Source organism: Marmota marmota, unplaced genomic scaffold (assembly GCF_001458135.2).
Source record: "Marmota marmota marmota unplaced genomic scaffold, marMar, whole genome shotgun sequence".
Taxonomy (NCBI): Eukaryota; Metazoa; Chordata; class Mammalia; order Rodentia; family Sciuridae; genus Marmota; species Marmota marmota.
Window position 1 is genome coordinate 45298345 of NW_026000016.1, and position 13284 is coordinate 45311628.

Consider the following 13284-nt stretch of genomic DNA (forward strand, 5'->3'; position numbering starts at 1 on the left):
AAAAAAAAAAAAAAAAAAAAAAAAAAGGATGCTGGCTCTGAAGCCACTCTTGTCCAAAGTTGCAGCCTTCCCTCCAGAGCTGGCCCTAGTGGTAAGAGGATCAGGGGGCCCTGCTGAGAGTCCCCCCAGGCTGCCCAGTAGGGTTACATGGAAGGAACTCTGGGGAGACAGAAGAAGATTGAGGTGACGCAGACACAGAACCAGAGAGAGGGTGTTCTGAGAGCTGCTGCCAGGCGTAGTGTTCCTCCGTCGAGGTCTTTAAGAGTAAAAACCCTGCCTGCCTGTGCACGGCTCCCAATAGTGGGGCTTTCAGGGCTTGAGAGGGAGCCAATCATTGAAGATCAGGATGCAGGAAGGGTCTGCAAGTTTGGGATCATCTACCCCAGAGCAGGAGAAGCCCTGGGGGAGGGGAGAGAATAGAACTGCCCAGGGGTCCCTTCACTCAGGGAAGTCATTCCCCCTCCACCGAGAATGGGAGAAGGAAATGAGAGTGTTCTGTGGTATGAGTGATGGAGGTCAGACAGCTAAAAGAACTTCCGAATGAGAGAGCTCAGCCCCAGTGGAAGTGGAGGGAGAGAGCAGCCTAGTCCACACTGAGACTGGCCCAGTCCAGGGGTGGGATCTGACCCCATGAGCTCATCACATCCTTCCTGCTGAAGAATCCCTTTGCACAGAGGTAGGAGGCAAGCTCCCAGTGAGGAAATCAGGCAAAGTTCTCCTCATGGCACTGATACTCCCACCCACCATGCCAATGAGTATTCTTAGCATTTGCAGAGCCATTTTTATATGCCAAGTAATTGCCAGTGATTATTCTATTAAAATTCATTGAAATATGAATCCATGGCATACCTCTGTGAAGTTTAATGCCTCATTGAAAAACCTAGCAAAAACTCTAATAAAGCACAGAGGTACCAATGGGGCACGTGAGTACTTCCACAAAATGAGAGTTTTTTGGTGGAGAAACACATTCTGCAGGGCAGTAAGAAGGCCAGGTTTCTCTAAAGAGCTGTCCCTTCTGCTTCTAGTGAAGTTGGGAAAAAAGTTCCTCCTTACTCTCGCAGTTGTCTTTAACTTTTTGAAGTCAAGAACCTCTTGAAGCCAGGCACGGTGGCACACACTTGTAATCCCAGCAGCTTGGGAGGCTGAGGCAGGAGGATCACAAGTTCAAAGCCAGCCTTGGCATCTTAGCGAAGCCCTCAGCAACCCAGCAAGACTCTTGTCTTTAATTGAAATATAAAAAGTGGCTGGTGATGAGGCTCAATGATTAGGTGTCCCTGGGTTCAATCCCTCGTTTAAAAAAAAAAAAAGAAAAAGAAAAAACCCTCTCTAAGAACCTGAGGGATATTATAATATGTGTCCAGAGACAAATGGCCACCTTCACAATGTTTGGCTGATAGTGATGGTTGGTTCTACCGACCTCCTGAATGCAGTCTGTGGACACAGATTAAGAAGTTCTAATCTGGGGCAGGATATCATCACTGGGTTGGCAAGGCAGCCAAGGTCTGGGCCTTGTGTTTTTATTTTCTTCCCATTTGGGGGGTTTACTTGGCCCTCTGTGAGGTAATAGGATTTGTTACAAATGGGTCAGTTCTGCCCTGAGGGAGATGCTGAGTAAGATTATCTTTAAGGTCAAAGTTAGCCTTATAATTCAGTGACATTGAAACAACCAACTCCGCATGGATGGGTCTGCTTTGACTCTAGGTTTGACAACACCAAAGGGTACCTGCTCACATAAACAGGATGTGTGTTTCCATCCAACACAGGGGCACCGTCTCTCGCACGCACGCACCCACTTTACTCTCCTCTTCCACTGCCTGCCTGCAGTTCCCTTTGCCAGGCCTGTGGTTGCCTAGGCAACTAATCTGGGCTGGTCTTGGTCTAAGGGTGATGTACCTGGGTGGTGCAGAGCTCATCTGGGTCTCAATGTGCAATGGCCACCCCAGCTGTGTATATGGGACAGTTGCCATGGTAACATACAGGACAAGCACATGTGGGAAACATCTGGACTTCCTACCCTGGGCTTTTTATTGGGCAGTAGAACAGGGGGATGTGATTTTAAATGAGTCCAGTTTCAGAACGAGAGAGAGAGAGAGTGCTCTAGATTAGGTATTTTCCTCCTGCTTTTCCCTGCTGGAAAGAATAGATTCTCTACCCTCCCTTCCCCATCTAATTTCTTTCTTTTATTTTTTTTTTTCATATTGGGGATTGAACCCAAGGGCACTCTATCATTGAGCTACATAACCAGCCCTTTCAATTTTTGGAGGGGGTGGGTGCTAGGGATTAAACTCAGGGGCACTCAACCATTGAGCCACATCCTCAGCCCTATTTTGTATTTTATTTAGAGACAGGGTCTTACTGAGTTGCTTAACACCTCACTTTTGCTGAGGCTGGCTTTTAACTGGCTTTGTCTCAGCCTCCTGAGCCGCTGGGATTACAAGTGTGTGCCACCACACCCAGCCCTTTCAATTTTTTGAGAAAGGGTTTTTCTAAATTGCTGAGGCTGGCCTCAAAATTGAGATCTCCTACCTCAGCCTCCTGAGTCATTAAGATTACAGGTATGCGCCACCATAGCCAGCTCCTACCTCATTTCTTATATGACCAACTGAAGGTAGGCATTCTCCTAAGGCCACATAGGAAGTCAAGAAGAGAACCCAGGGCTCCCAAGATTGAAGATGGGGGAAGATCACAAGGAATCTAGGACTTGTCCACTATAAGTGACCCAGGACCCTAGGACAGAGGTTATGAGGCTGTGCTAGGAAGGAACTGATGGTGCTATGGAATACCAGCTATATCCAGAGGATAATTCTTTAGTTCATCCCTGTTCTGTGGGCCAGTCCTGGCGTAGTCAGTCCTAGACCCATGCAGACTCGGCTGCAGCAGGCTCTGGGCCATAGCAGCTCCTCAGTGGGTCAGATAGGAGAGGCAGGCCCTCCTTCCTACTCTCCACTCACCCTGCAGGATGCAGTCCCCCTTTCTCTGCCAGGACCCTAGAGTTTCCTGTTACAGGAGCTCCATACTTCTTGGTATCACATGCAATTACCAAGCAAATCTCTGGAAACAGCTGCATAGTGAGAGGATGAGATTAGGGAAAGATGTAGGACCCCAACAGACCTGGATTCAAATTCTGATTCCACCAGCAGCCTCCTGTGTGTTCTTGGGAAAGTGTATTTATTTATAAAATGAAGACAATGATGGCCCCTGCTTCATATAGTTTTATGAAATAACGCACATGACGTATCTAAGAGAGTTCCTGGCAAGAGTCGGGGTTTGGTGATTGTAGGAATCCTGCCTTCAGTCCAGCAAGTATCTGTGCACCCTTAGTAACTCTCCTGCAGGGGCTTACAATTTAGTTGGAAGGAGAGGATATCTCCCTAGGATGTAACAAGGCAGAATGTGACCACATGCCTCCCTGACTATAATCAGTGAATAAGAAAGGCAGTGTGGATGGGGCAGGCAGAGAGGGCTTTCTGGAGGAGGGGACCCTGAGGCAGGCCTTGAAGCGTGCATTGGACTTGAATTCATATAAAAGGTATTCAGGAGAAGGGCAGGGCAAAGCAAAGGTACACAGTAGGAAGGGTTAGGCCTGGACCAGAGGCAAGGAGGACAGCAGTAGAGGGCATTGTTGCCAAGGGGGTGAAGTTGGAGGGGTGAAGATATTAGTCCTGCGTGTTGGTTAGCACTGGACATGATGGAAGCCAAGATCAGAAAATGGGGGACTTTCCTTTTCTTGGAGGCAATCCAGGTCATTCTCTCAGAGATGTACCCTCCTCCAGGAGAGCATGGAGTTCTCGCTATAAAAGGAGAAGAAGGGTCTCAATCCTGGGGGGTCCCGGTTCGCTCCCTTCAGAAGAGCAAGAGAGGCCCGGTGCCTGGTCCTGCCTCTCTGGGGCTGCCCTCTAAGAGCCTGGGTCTTGAGGAACACTTAGCAGAGCGAGGAACAGCAGCCCAGTCCAAGACCGCATGTCCCTCGCCCTGCATTTTCCAGCCTTGGACTTTTTAGCTCTGGGGCCAGCTGAGATCCCTGGGTGAAGGAGTGGTCAGTCCTGTGAGCTCCAGCTCCTGTCCTCACTTAGGTCTGAAGCAGACCCTCTGAATAAGCCTCATGCACAGTCCCTGCTTCCTGTGGGGCTACGCAGCCAGGGGCAACTTCTCTCTGAAGGGCTCTGAAGGTCCCATTCCTCTAGCCAGGGATGCTGGGCTTCAGGCTCTGCTCTTGTCTCCTATATGACCAGAAGTGACAGTGTTTTCTTCTCTGGGCCTCATTTCTGCCCCTTCCTTTCACACTGTGGGCCGGCCCATCCCTGCCCCGCTGGTCAGAGGGAGATGTGTCCCGGCGGCTGTGAGCGATGTGCGGCGTAGCTTAGTATTTCTTGGCATTTTTATCCTTCAAGAAGCTCCCTCTGGGACTTTCGAGCCAGAGGGCAGACAGAGCCCATGACCCTGGCTCCACTCCCAGCCTTCTGTTTGCTGAGCCTCGTTTTCCCCAGCAGACAGACAGACAACAAATTTATTGTCAGAGCTCACACATCTGATCTTTTGACCCAGAATAAAAATCCCCAATCCCTGAACTCGGGGAGACTTCTAGGGCTAGGAAGGGTGATCCACAGAACCATCTCAGCTACTGATGCCCTATTAAAGCAAAGATAGCGACCGGGCTGGGAGGAAGCAAGTGGACCAATCTAGAAGGGTTTCCTGGAGCTGGAGCATTCATGTTGGTCAACTGTGTCCACTGTCCTCTTTTCTTCTGCAAATGGGAGGCTGAGGTTCAAGTTCAGCGGGGACTACATGAGCCAGGCAGACTGGGTTGGGAGGACACCTCACCCACTCAAGCCCCTGTTTCTCAGAGCAGAGCAGAAATTTGGGGGCAGGAGAGTTTCATCCCTGAATGTCCCAAGGTCATTGCTCTGAAGAACAGGAGTTTGCTTTGAAGAGGCAAGAAGAGGGTCGGGTGGCCTTTCCCCAGCCCAGGGCTGCAGGAAAGGGAGAAAAGATGCCTCTGGGACGGCATCCCACAAGCCTGGCTTCCATTCCACACGCCAGCTGCACCGTCTCTCGCCACAGGGTATCGAGAGGTCACTGCTGTTTACAATCCCCTACACATCTGTTCTGAGTCACGCATTCATTCATTTAATCAGTCGTCATTCACAAAATATTTTTGAGAGCCCACTATGTGCACAGGGCTTTGATGGCTTTCGAGAGCAAGGTCAACCAAAGTTGGGTCTTGGGAAACACGAGTCAGTGCATGATGAACGATAGCTGCAGATGTTAGGAAATTATTAAAAGTCGCTGCAGTGAACCCCGTGAAGTCTCGGGGAATGCATCCGTAAAGGACATAAATATGTCCTCAAGAAGGGCTGGGGAGAAGAGAGAGCTCTAATCCTTTCTCCAAAACCAGCTCCTCCTAAATCCTTCTGTATCTCAATGGACAGCAACTTTAATCAGAGTCCAGGCCAAAATCCTTGGGGATGTTCTTGATTCCTCTCTTTCCCACACACCCACATTTGGCCTATCAGCAAATTCTAATGGCTGCAAAATCTATCCAGAGTCTGACCATTTCTCACGATCACTACAGCCACCGGCATCACTCAGCTGAATTGTTGCAACTGCTTCTGCCCAGGAACCCAGCCATTTGTCTCCACACAGGAACCAAAGTGACCTTTCCAAGCGGGAAGCCAGGTCATGTCACTCTCTGCTCCAAACCTGCCAGTAGCTCCCTCCCAAGTGAAAGGCCAAGTCCTTGTAGTGACCTAAAAGGCCCTCCACACACTGACCCCACACCACATCACTGACCTTACCCCTCCCTTCTTTTCTCTCTAGTCCTGCTGAGGTCTCTGCTGACCTTCAAATATGCCAGGCATATTCCCCCTTGGGGCTATTGCTTGGGCTGTTCAATCTGGAAGTCTCTTCTCTCCCAGATGTCCATGTAGATGGACTTCCTTCAGATCTTTACCTAAATGTCACCCTCAGTGAAACCTTCTTTGGCCACAGTATGGAAAAGTCAACTACTGCTGCTGGATATTTCATAGTCCCCTTCTTTCTCCTTAGCACTCATCTAACATCTCTGTCTGGTTTATTGTCTATTTTCCCCATGAGAATATAAGTCCTATGACGATAAGAATTTGGTCTGTCTCATCACTTGCCATATCCTCTGGCGCTTGTAGTGGGCCCTGAGCAAGGCATGAGCAGGGGAAACTGGTTGTCTGGGTGCAGATGAGATTGTGCTCAAACATCAGCTGTGTCAGCAGCCTCTATCTAGTCTGGCCTTGCACACATTTGGGGTGCTTAAGAAGTCCCTGCTGAAAGGTAGAATGACATGGGAAAATGGCATGGTGGAGAAAAGGGCGGAAGGAAATGGGACCAATGGCTGGAGGGCTTTCTTTTTTTTAAAATATTTTTTTTTAGTTGTAGTTGGGCACAATACCTTTATTTTGTTCGTTTATTTTTATGTGGTGCTGAGGATCAAACTCAGGGCCCTGCATGTGCTAGGTAAGCGCTCTACCACTGAGCCACAATCCCAGCCCTGGAGGGCTTTCTATAGGGGCAGAGATGTTGGTATCTGCTAGGGCCATGATGAAGACACCATATCATGGGGTCTGAGCAGGGAAACTCTATGGGGCTGGTGACACCTTGACTCAGGGTGGGTGGGCTAGGTTCACAGCTATGTGTCTGGATTCCTAGCTCTTGCTCCCCAGATCTGGACTGTGGGCACAGAAATCAAGGACACCTTCCCTCAGCCCTGCTCTGCCCTTAGTCCTGGAGGGAGTCAAGTGTGGACTCCTTTGCCCACTCCTCCCTCCCCCAGATCCCCTCTGCTCCCAAGTCACCTTGCAAGGTTAGCAGTGTGGGGAGCAGTCTAGTCTTCCCTCCCACCCTATTTTCTCTTTCACTGCCTCCTCCAGCTCCTCCTAACCCCTCTCTAACAGGCACCGGACCCAGACCCCCCACAGACTCCCTGGGTTACATCCGTTTCCAATCACAGGAGTGTGAGAATGTAAAATCACCCAGCAGGCCTCTCCTTGGCCATAAGCCTACATCTTCATTCCTCAAATTGCATTAAGTTATTGGTCAACAGATGTGGTCAAATCACTCATCCTATTTCCAGCCCAGAAACTGCCAATGCCTTCAAAAAGAGAGGAGTGGGGTGATAAGCCTGTCTTTGGGGAGCTGGGGATTGGAGACTTTCAGGATTCCTATTTCTAAACCTCCCTTTAGAAATTGGGCAGGATCCAACCCCCTGAATCAGGTTACTGACATCACCAGCGCCCACTGCCTGCCCAGCCAGGCCTTTCCCTGGTCACATAGCCCCTTCGTTGATCTTTGATCGCTCTTTAGTGAACCATTCAAAGCCTGCCATTGTCACAAGATGGGTGAGAAAGGGGAAAACGGCCAAGTGGGAGGGCTTGGGGCTGGGCTTGGAGATAGTGTGACAGGGCAGGTCCCTCTCTTTTTAGGAATGACTCGAGGAAACGCTCTGCACATATTGGCTTTATCATATTGGCGTTATCGACTGATGCCGAATGACTGTTGCCACGGCAGCAGAGCTCTCCCACTGCAGAAGAGGATGGTGGGAAACTCAGGGGATGTGAAAGGAATCAAAAAAGAGACTGACCAAGTGAGAGGTCCCGTTAGGGAGTGTCAGAAAGTTCCAGGATGCCAAGATGACTATTTAAAGAAACCATTACCTGGTCATGGCAAAACCCTTTAAAAAATGACAGGAGGAAAGCATACTGTGTGGACAGAGGAGATGCACTGGTGATTTCCATCTTGGATCTGTCAGGTGATGTGTCACAAAGGAGGGACTGGGGCAGTGGGTTTTTGTGTTGTTTTTTTTTTAATTTATTTTTAGTTTTAGGTGGACACAATATCTTTATTTTACATTTATGTGGTGCTGAGGATCGAACCCAGTGCCTCATGCATGCTAGGCAAGCACTCTACCACTGAGCCATAACCCCAGCCTGCCGCCCCCCCACCGGGCAGCAGGTTTTGATGGTGTGTGCCTTTTTCTGGGCAACTTGTTCTTCCCCTCTCAATAAGGAGAATTTCAGGAGTTGTTTATTAAGGGATTTGGGAAATATGCTATCCTATGAGAGGAGGGACAAAGGAACAAAGAAGGAGCCACTAGAATGAAGATGAGGGAGTGAGGTAACCAGAAAGGAAGGCAAGCAGGCCAGGTCCCAGGGGCAGTGGGCATCCAGTGTCAAGGAAGTGCAGATGAACAGAGCAACAAATGGACGAGTGTTTCATAGCAACTCTGAAGACTTTCATCTAGTGACATGGATACCAGAGATGAGGGGCCAAATTCAGCAAGGAAAGGGGCTGCAGCAGAGTACACTGGGTGGAATGGGTCACAGGGCACATGATGGTTTTCAGCCAGGATGATTACCCGTAAATTTCTCTTTGCTAAGGAGGAGATGAATTTATGTGCAGGAAGAAACCTACAGACAACCATCAAGAGCTAGTGTAACCTAGTCAATCATACAATAGGCATCCTCAGATTCTCAAATAGCTATTTTTAGGAAAGGTGAGGTTCCCTGTGATTGAATCAGGGGCATCTTGTATGAATTAGAGAATGACTGCACAAGGATGAGGACTTTGGAAGTGATGGTTTGCAATTTTATTACAAGTGGCCTGTGGGATGGGGAGGAAGGGAGTGGTCATGTTTACTCAAAGATTTGGCATCAAAGTTGGGGCTTGATCCCCTGCTTGAACTGGGATCTCATGTTTATGCAGAAGCCTGAGTATCTCGTGTGTCCCATGACTGGCCTCATCCCTTGGCTCGGTGCCTGGCCAAGTTCTGGCGTGATACGACTTACATCCCTTTAACCAGCTCCTTATTGCTGGTCATTTCCTATCTGGACTCATAAGCCCTAGCTCCATCCTGAGTTTCCTGAGTTTTGGACTCGGGCCTCTGAGAATGGTCTGCCTCGTGCCCCTGCCTTAGGACTATCTGGCAAATTCTTTTACCCGACTCCTTTCCTCCACTGCTTTGAGGTGGTGCCTCTTATCGTTCCTGCTTACCTGTGATGAACGTGTGACATTGCTTTTTCATAGGGACCACCCTACTATTTCCCTAAGTGTTGTATTGTCTATCTTGCATTTCCCTGCCAGACATTGAGTTCCTTGAGGCTAGAATCTCCCTCTTTCTCTGTATCTCCAAGGTCAGCCAAGGGTCCATGCTTCTTACCAAACACCTTTCTGCTTGAGAATTCTATATTCTCAGTACTGGGTAGGAACATTCTCTGGGCCAAGATCCCTGTACACGAAGACTTTGTGGTATCTCAGTTCAACCCTTTGATCATGGAAGGCAGGGAGTCTTGGGCTACCGCCAGGACCAAAAGATCATGCAGGATACCAACCCGGTATCCACCAGGCAGGCCTTGGGATCCATTTAACCAACACTGCTGCGATACCTGCTCCACATTAAGTGCTGGAGAGACAGCTCCATGCTGGGAGAGCTCCTATGCTGTAGGAAGACAGATGCATACAGAAGTACCCCTCTCACTAGGTAGGGCTTGATGCTTAATACTAGGAGAGTGGATGAACCAGAAGACTCAGTAGACCCAGGGGTCTTCAAATACAGCAGGAAGAAAGGGAGAAGCTAGAAGATCCTGGGGGTGGTGGGGATGGAGAGTAATCTGATAGTTACCACATTCTGGCAGAGTTCTTAGGGCTTTACAATCCCCAGCCCACAGCTCCAGCTGGAGCCTGCCCCTTCTGAAGCAAGCTTTGCATTCAGAATTCCCCTCCACTTTCTGCTGTCCCTCACCTCTCCTGAGAGCCTTTTGCTCAGGCAACCTGGTCTTGGGAGGACCTGGGAAGACTAGCAGTGTGGCCCTCTACTGTCCTAGGCAAAATGCTGCCTACCATTTGGTTCTTGCTCCCTCTTCCCTGGGCCCAGGAGGTGCGTAGGGGAGAGAGATGGGTTGGGTAAGAGTCTTTTTAAACGGTTCTGCAGCACTGATTCAGCTCTGGCAGGTAAGGGACCAGGGCTCATCCTCCCCCTGGTTTGACAGAGGGCTTTAAGTTCTAAAGCTCTTTTACCTAAGAAGCTGGTATTATAATCATTGTGAGAGGGACCAACAACCAGAGGGGTTCAATGACTTTGACAAGGTCATGCAGTCATTCAGAAACGGAACCCAGTCTTCTCATCCGAAGGGTCAGTCCCTTCCTCCAAAGAGCTCAGTCGGCTCCCCAGCAAACCCCTGGCCCTGTCTTCTCCAAGCCTCCCCTGTCCTATCTCCTGTCCCCTACCTTCTGGGTTCAGGAAAGCAACCTTGTGCCTCAGAGACTAAAGTAAGGTAGGATGGGAATTTCCTGTGGGAAAACCAAGGATGGTTTGGGTAGGGGGCAGGGACCTTCCCAATGTCTTTTCAGGTCCCACTGTCTGCCCTTTTATCCTGAGCTGCCCTCTTCAGTCCCTTTTACCTGCACCCCCACATTTCCTCAATCAATCCTTTCTTCCGGATGCGGCAGGGGACCACCCGTGCCCTCCAAGAACCTGCCTTGCTACGGCGCGGAAAGCGAGAAGAAAACCTAGTGGGATCCTTTATGTGCCCCCTACCCCCCACTCATCCGCCCCTGGAGCGCCTGCTTGCAGATACCTCCCCCTCCCGAGCCAGAAATAGACACACTCTCTCTCCCCCACCTCCCTCCCTTCGCGCTCACTCCTCCCCTCCTCCGGTTTGCTCCCCGCCTTCGCCTCCCCTTCTTCCCGGGCTCGGAGCTGCAGCCTGCAGCCTCTACTGGAGCAAGGCGGGCGGAGTGCGGCGAGGGCGCTGCCGGGCAGTGCACTGCCCGCGGGACTGACAGGCCGGCCAGGGCGGCCACGATCCCGCTCCAGGCTTTGATGGAGCAGCGGGGTTTCCATCTTTTCTTTGACTGATTTAAATTTTTTAATTTGTATTTTCCCCGCCCCGCCCCCTTTTCCTCCGACCCCGCCCCATCGCTTCACGGTTTCCCTGCTCTTTCCTTTTCCCGGTCTCCCTTCCCCGCGTTTCTTTCCCCGCTCCCTCCGCTCGCCGGCCCCACTCCTCCCTTGCTCCCTCCCCCTTCCTCTTCCCTTCTTCCCCGGTTTCTTCCGTCCTTTCCCTCCCCCTCCTCTTCTGCCGCCTCCTCCTCCCTGCGCCCCCGCCCCCTCCCCCCGCCCCGTGCCTGCAGACGCGCGGATCGTCCATGCGCTCCTCGCGGGCAGAATGCTGGGCAGCAGCGTCAAGAGCGTGCAGCCCGAGGTGGAGCTGAGCGGCGGCGGCGACGAGGGCGCGGACGAGCCGCGAGGAGCCGGCAGAAAGGCGGCAGCGGCGGACGGCAGAGGCATGCTGCCCAAGCGCGCCAAGGCGCCGGGCGGCGGTGGCAGCATGGCCAAGGCCAGCGCTGCTGAGCTGAAGGTCTTCAAGTCCGGTAGCGTGGACAGCCGTGTTCCCGGCGGTCCACCGACCTCCAACCTGCGCAAACAGAAGTCGCTCACCAACCTCTCGTTCCTCACAGACTCAGAGAAGAAGCTGCAGCTCTATGAGCCCGAGTGGAGCGACGATATGGCCAAGGCACCCAAGGGTTTAGGCAAGATGGGGTCCAAGGGCCGCGAGACTCCGCTGATGTCCAAGACGCTGTCCAAGTCTGAGCATTCACTCTTCCAGGCCAAAAGCGGCCCGGCGGGCGGCGCCAAGACCCCCCTAGCTCCTCTAGCGCCCAGCCTGGGAAAACCCAGCCGGATCCCACGCGGACCTTATGCGGAGGTCAAGCCGCTCAGCAAGGCGCCAGAGGCGGCGGTCAGCGACGACGGCAAATCGGATGATGAGTTGCTCTCCAGCAAGGCCAAGGCGCAAAAGGGTTCTGGGCCTGTGCCCTCCGCCAAGGGCCAGGAGGAGCGCGCTTTCCTCAAGGTGGACCCCGAGCTCGTGGTAACTGTGCTGGGCGACCTGGAGCAGCTGCTCTTCAGCCAGATGCTGGGTAAGTCCTGCCGCCCCGCCCCACCCCGCCCCTGGCGCTCCTCTGGCCAGCTGCAGGGGAAGGTGGGAGCGAGGTGGGGGCGGTCGGAGCTTCCTCCCTTGCCCCAGCTCCGTAGGGCTCTCCTCATCACCGGTCAGATTAGAGAGGGTATTGAGCCCAGATGTGCAGACCCACTTCTAGATGTGCACAGTCAAAGTACGTCTTAAAGATGTTACCTGGCTGGAGTCCAGGCCCTACTCTGGCCTGCGGGAGGTGAACCCGGACAATGGGGTGAAGGACTTAGATTCTTAGACATAGAACCCATTGGTTTCCATTGGTTTCCTCGAATTTTAAAGTCCAGAATCCTAAAGAGACAATATCTGGGGCTGGTGGAGACTACAGCTGTGGAGTGGTCTGCACTGTGCCAGATAGCATCCAGCACTGGTAGGGAAGCGTCCAGGGAGAGCCTAGATCTAGAGGACAGATGTGAGGAGAGCAGATGTGAAGGCCTGTTGGCCCTGAAGCAGAGCTGAGGCTCCACTTCCTCTGGATCCCGGGTGGGAGCGCGAGTCGGATTTCCCGGGTGTGGGGGTTCTGGCAAGGAGAAGTGTCTGGGGCCAAGGGGCGGGCGGACAGCCAGCTGCTCGCATCTGGATGCGCCTCCTATACCTCAGCCCAGGCTCTAGCTCCAGACCCTACCCCCACTCCCACCCCAGGTCGTTTAGGGGAAGGTCTAGGCTTTTGCACCCAGACCTCTGTTTGACGGGGCAGCCTTTGCCCTTTGGCTAATGGAAGCCGAGCAGGCGGGAAGGAAAGAACAAAGCTTGCTGGAGTGGAGGAAGCCCAGAGAGCTGCTCCATTGTTCTCTGAGCCTGAAGAGTTCATGCAAAAAAACCCAGAGCGGGCCGGGGAAGTGCGCTTGCTTTCCCTAGGGCCGGTGCCCTCACAGAGGGACAGATCCAGGATGTGCAGGACACAAGGCTGCGGTGCCTTGGGAGCCCACATGGGCGGTGCTGGGGCCACGCGCGGACGGCGGCAAGGCCTGGAGCCCAGGCTAACCGCCTTGGTTGAACAGATTTGTTGCGGTGCCTAGAATGTGGATCCTCAGGCCCCGGCGCCTAGGGACCCTTCCCGGGTACCCTGCAGGCTGGCTGCCCCGCTGGGGGCTGGGAAGGGGCGTGTCTGTGCGCGTGTGAAGGGGCGGGGTCGAATGATGGGCGGGCCGGTGGGGATGGATGGATGGATGGATGGATGGAAGAACTTGCCTGGCTGCCCAGGAGAATGAGAAGCTGAGGGAGATGGGTTTGGCCTGCTGCAGGTTTCCTGCCCCCACTCCTGCACCCCCCCCCCCAACTCCAG

At 52.4% G+C, this 13284-nt stretch overlaps 1 protein-coding gene across 11 annotated transcripts in view; it reads left to right on the forward strand.

Annotated features, from left to right (window-relative positions):
- Positions 1–13284, forward strand: part of Nav1 (neuron navigator 1) — a 255035-nt gene that overhangs the window by 89419 nt on the left and 152332 nt on the right. For 9 of the 11 annotated variants that reach the window (XM_048809666.1, XM_048809663.1, XM_048809662.1 and 6 more), the window contains one exon: positions 11158–11946. The exons of 1 other annotated variant lie outside the window; for it this stretch is intronic. In XM_048809666.1, the coding sequence (XP_048665623.1) occupies positions 11158–11946 (789 nt within the window). The remainder of the gene's footprint in view (positions 1–11157; positions 11947–13284) is intronic. One more of the 11 variants, XM_048809671.1, reaches the window with a different exon arrangement.